The 5,197-nt window shown below is 41.6% G+C and overlaps 1 protein-coding gene across 1 annotated transcript in view; it reads right to left on the bottom strand.

The window, feature by feature from the left end:
- Positions 1–5,197, bottom strand: part of ADSS1 (adenylosuccinate synthase 1) — a 56,627-nt gene that overhangs the window by 9,433 nt on the left and 41,997 nt on the right. Inside the window, exons 7-9 of the mRNA XM_073570399.1 lie at positions 5,112–5,193; positions 4,766–4,892; positions 2,181–2,335 (exon numbers count right to left, since the gene is read on the bottom strand). Of these exons, the coding sequence (XP_073426500.1) occupies positions 2,181–2,335; positions 4,766–4,892; positions 5,112–5,193 (364 nt within the window). The remainder of the gene's footprint in view (positions 1–2,180; positions 2,336–4,765; positions 4,893–5,111; positions 5,194–5,197) is intronic.

Raw genomic sequence — 5,197 nt, 5'->3', positions numbered from 1 at the left:
CTTGGAAAGAAGAGCAAGATGTTCAGTAAGTAAATAGGCTACACCTCCATTCATAGAAGAAACATTGTGAAGAGACCAAACCATTCTATCACTTGTCCATGAAGATGATCCATGGCTGATAGTTTTCACCAGTGCAAAATACAAAAACAGTGGCTTATAATAGCATATATCATTATGCCATGAATGTTTTATCTCTAAATTTATGGCATTATGAAGCTCCTCCAAGCACACGTCCCTTTGTCTAAAGCCATGGTCAGCTCAACTAGGGCTCAATGTTGGCCCATTGACCATAACAAAGACATCTTCTGTCTTGGCCAAAAGGAACATAGTGCTTGGAACAATGACTCACCAAATTTATTCAAAGGGAACTTGTCATGTTCCAAAGGCTATTATAACCTGTAAATATAGGGTTAATTTGCAGTCCCAATACTACCTGGCCATTTTACTGAAAGCCCGGCTAACAGGAGAAAGTGAACTTTATTCCTCCCAACAACCTCCAGCTTTCAGTCGTAGAGGCATGCCCAGAGCACTCAGTACACAATGACTGTAAGCATGCCCCAGGCCTTTGACTGATAGCTCGTTCTGCACAGATGTGCTGCACCATGAGCTGTCAATCCAAGTGCTGGGGCGTGTATACTAAGCGATGACTGTAGTTGCTATGGGCACTCTTCTATGACTGAAAGCTGGTGGCTCCTGGGAGAAATAAGGTTAATTTTCTCCCGGTAGCTGCACTTTTAATAAGGCGGTCGGACAGATTTGAAACACTATTAACCTGCAGATTAACCCTATATCTACAGGTTAATAGCCTTTGGGAACATGATATGTTCCCTTTAAGGCTCAATTACTTGCACCCTGATCTGACAGTGAGTCACCTTTAGATAGTCCATTCATATACTATGCAATAAACATATAATAAAGGAGAGCCCCTTTAATTACAGAGTGGAGAGTGGCTATGAAGAGTGGCTCTCCCTCCAGATGACCTGATTTCTCCACACATTACATGAACATCTCATTGATGTTACTGCATTTGGTTTAATCCTTAAAAAAGTCATCCAGGATTTGAAAAAAATAGCACCACACTTGTATATTGGTTGTGTCTGATATTGCAGCTCAGCTCTAATAGAGTGAATGAAGCTAAGCTTCTGTTCTGTCTCCAACATAATTCATGATCTTTGTCTATTTTGATAATATTTACAATGATTTGCTGTGAATATCCATAATGTTCAGTTTCAGCCATAGATTTCGGGTTTTCGGCTCCATCTAGTGACCAGAGTCATAACTGCAGTGTTATTGTGTGTTAGTTTCATTTTCTATTTCCCTCTCTTCACAATGCATCCTGGGAAAGTTTGCAAAGCACCCTGGTAAGATTGCAAAGAATTATGGTTTAGTCCAGCCCTCATTTTTCCCTCCAGTCCTCCATTTTCTCTCAAGCCTGCTTCCTGTGAATATCTCATTTCTCTACTCCCCTTGTGTCAGCATCGCTGGTAGGTAATCATGCTTCCCATATCTAATTTCTGTCTTAGATCAGCCTGCTTAGTCAGCTCTCCCCTGCTCAGGTAGTTGTGCAGATATTGTATGTTATGTATATTATGAATTCCTATGAACCCAGTAGTGATTGTATTTATATGTTTTACTTGTAGTTTCACCGCATCAATATACCACCACGTTCAATAAAACACAGATTCAACTTACAGTCTCCTTATTGGACTCCTCGGTATAGCGGTTTAGCGGTTTAGCTGCCTGTATAAGCTACATGAATCCTGGTTCATTAGTGAGGACAGAACAGCTTCTTTACCAAAACCAAACTGTGGAAAGTTATAGCGCTGTTTTACTAACAAAGCAGCCATGTTGTTCTTTTCTATGGAACCCCTTTAATTTAAGTGAAGTGTTCCTGCAGAGGAATATAAAAATCACCCTTCACTTTCCTAGTCTATAAGTGCATTTATGGACCCCAACCATCATCAGGGGTCCATGAATCCTAAAAAATATATAACTATATCTCAGGTGGGTGGATGAGGATGCTAGGGGTGAAGCCAATTATGTTGCTGATCCCTGGAAGTATGGGGTAGTCTGTTGGCATGCAATAAGGGGAGCAGACCAGTCTCACAAAATATGAACTGTATCACGTTTATGAATGAGATTTTTTTATTTTTACAATCCTGTGGTCTTGGAGTACTCACATTTATCTGTTCTGTTGGGAAGGCTCCTATGCCCACTCTGGTGGTATACGCTTTCACCACACCATAGACGTCCCCTATATTCTGAGGGGGGATTCCAAGTCCAGTGCAGACACCTCCCACTGTACAATTTGATGATGTCACAAAAGGGTATGTACCTGCAGATAGGGAGGTTGCATTAAGGTGAAGAGCAAAAAATGTAAATAAAAAGCATACAGTGCAACCTCTTTGAGACACTTACCCAAAGTTGCATTAAAGGGAACCTGTCTAAGATTTTACCCCCAAAGTCTAGCATTACCGTTACATGGCCAATGGCCAGTTCATTCCTCAATTACTGAGAAATCTGCTTTTTTGTGGATATGTAAATGAGGCTGAAGTGCTATGGTAGATCCTAAGCTTCTGTCACTCCAGCTTTTTTTTCCGCCCAGCGCTGCCACTTCCTGTTTGACTTACAGCTCCTTTCCCTGAAGTCCTACAGCATAGAGGCTGTCAGTCAAGCAGGAAGAGGCGGCAGCGCTGGACAGGGAATAGAGCTGGAGTGACCGAGGCTTCAGATTTATCATAGCTCTTCAGCCTCATTTACTTATCCAATCAAACGCTGATTTCTCATTAATGGAGGAACGGATCGGCCATATATAGGTATTGTTGGACTGGCGCATATAAATAGTTTGGGGTCTAAAATGCTGCAGATTGCCTTTAAAAAGTGCATACTATAGGATAGAACTGAAAATCTGAATCCTGTCTACATGAGGGGGACGTTTTCTTAAATTGGTTGTTTTTTTTTTTTTTTGGAGTTTCACTGTGTATAGGTCTAAGTGTGACTTTTTAAGGAGTGTTACCAAAAATAGGTTTCCTAGTAGGTTATAGAGAGAAAATTGTTCAGAGCCCCCTCTATTTTCAAGAGCGGAGAGCTGCTACAAATATGAGCTCACAAACTCTAGGGCTGCTACAGATCATACATTACGGAAACCTATTGATTTCACTTTCAGAGAGGGGACCCTCAAAAGATCATGAGAGATTTTAGGGGCAGCACGGTGGCTCAGTGGTTAGCCTGGTTCGAATCCCACCAAGGACAACATCTGAAAGGAGTTTGTATGTTCTCCCCGTGTTTGCGTGGGTTTCCTCCGGGCACTCCGGTTTCCTCCCACACTCCAAAGACATACTGATAGGGAATTTAGATTGTGAGCCCCACCGGGGACAGCGAAGATAATGTGTGCAAACTGTAAAGCGCTGCGGAATATGTTAGCGCTATATAAAAATAAAGATTATTATTATTATTAGATTTTAGCAGTTCCTCATCAGTTATTGATGTAGAAAATTGGCGAGGTACAGTGGAAGTTCAAACTGGGTCCAATATCCAAAAAATGCAACAAGGGCCACCTAGGCAGAGCCACTTCTTCTTACATTAGCCTGTATCTCTCCCGACTACATGGGATGGTCAGCCAATCCCGCTAAAATCGTAAACTTTGTCCAACTCTTATTTGTTTTGTATGGAGGCTTTTAAAATTGAAATTTGTGGGTGGAAAACACCACACCTACTCTGGCATCTTTTGGTCTGCAAATTGGTGGTGGCCCCATAGGTCACGCTTGTGCTCATACACACACACACACACTCCTTTGGCTGACAGCTATCTATCCTGACTCCTCTGCACAGCTCGGCCGATCATTCATGTGTTCTCTATGGGGAGAGAGGAGTAATTTGCTTCTAGGCTCAGCTGGCCATGGCTTATCTGCGTGGGGAAAAATAAGGCTCAGACATTGGGATTCTATCCAGCCGGTCCTTATCACCCATGTCACGTAAGAATACACATTAGGTGGTTGGCCGTTCCCGCTGACATGGGCGGGTTTAGCTGAATTTAATCCAATGTGTATGGGGACCTCGGGCTTAAGTCATTGATGCACAGTACTGGAAATTCCCTTTAATAGGTCAGGATTAGATTGGTGTTTTCCTTGTAATTATCCTTTGTGAACATTTGCTTTCTATGAATAGTCGATGACATCAATAAATTAATTTAACTCAATTTGCGATGCGTGCGTTTAATCAGCTACCGCCGCCGCAACAACGAGTCTGGGTGAAGCCTGAAATTAATGAATAAAAGGATCTGATAATTACAGTCCTGATACTATATAATATGTCCAACCCCCGAGCTAATTACTGTAGAACAGCTTTCTACTCATTAAGAAGATACATTGTTTAATCTCCATTATGTCATTTATTATATTAGTCTACACCATGATTTTACTTGTTCTCTGTGCCACACACCAATGACCCCACAGCGCAAGGACCGGGACAAATCAGTTCATTATTTCTGTTCTCTGCACATCCTGTCTAGAATAGATCATTTTATCAATTATGCAAATACAGTTCCAAAAATATGTGGAAAATGCACAAAACAGTAAAGCAACTTGGATGGTAATTTACAGTATTTACTCGTTATAGGTTATTATTAGAATCAGGCAACGGATTATCTGAGCTCTTATCATATAGGAGAATTGTTGTTCCATCCATGGTTCTATTCATCCATCGTTCCATCCATCCATCCATCGTTCCATCCATCCATCGTTCCATCCATCTAGGATTTACCAACCAAAGTCAATGTCAAGTAGCGCAGCATTAGCTCCTTCCACCAAAATCTTCTTTGGAGATCCATGAAGGGCTTCGTACATGAAGTATACACCATCTCGAACCATTGGCCGGATTTTTTCAGCATACATCTAGAATGTTAGAGAAAATGACAAGAGATGAGTGGTATAGGATGGTCTACTAGTTTAGAGAGCCAGTGTAACTGTGATATTACAGGACGTGGGGTGATACAGTTATAAGTCATCCCATAACGAGTAGATTACTCTAGGTTGTTGGATTTAGGGGAAATCACATTCTATGCTGTGGCCATTTGTGGCAGCCTGTATACTACATACAAATCTTTGCCTTACCTTCAATTTCTTCAGCTGTCCTTCTATATCCACCTCCAGATTTGGGAACATGGACTGATGCTGATGTGCCAGGTTTTTGAACCTAC

This window comes from Dendrobates tinctorius, unplaced genomic scaffold (assembly GCF_039654945.1).
Source record: "Dendrobates tinctorius isolate UK_male_01 unplaced genomic scaffold, ASM3965494v1 ptg000006l, whole genome shotgun sequence".
Classification (NCBI taxonomy): Eukaryota; Metazoa; Chordata; class Amphibia; order Anura; family Dendrobatidae; genus Dendrobates; species Dendrobates tinctorius.
The sequence above is the reverse complement of the archived record's forward strand: the minus strand, read 5'-3'. Positions and strand labels throughout refer to the sequence as shown.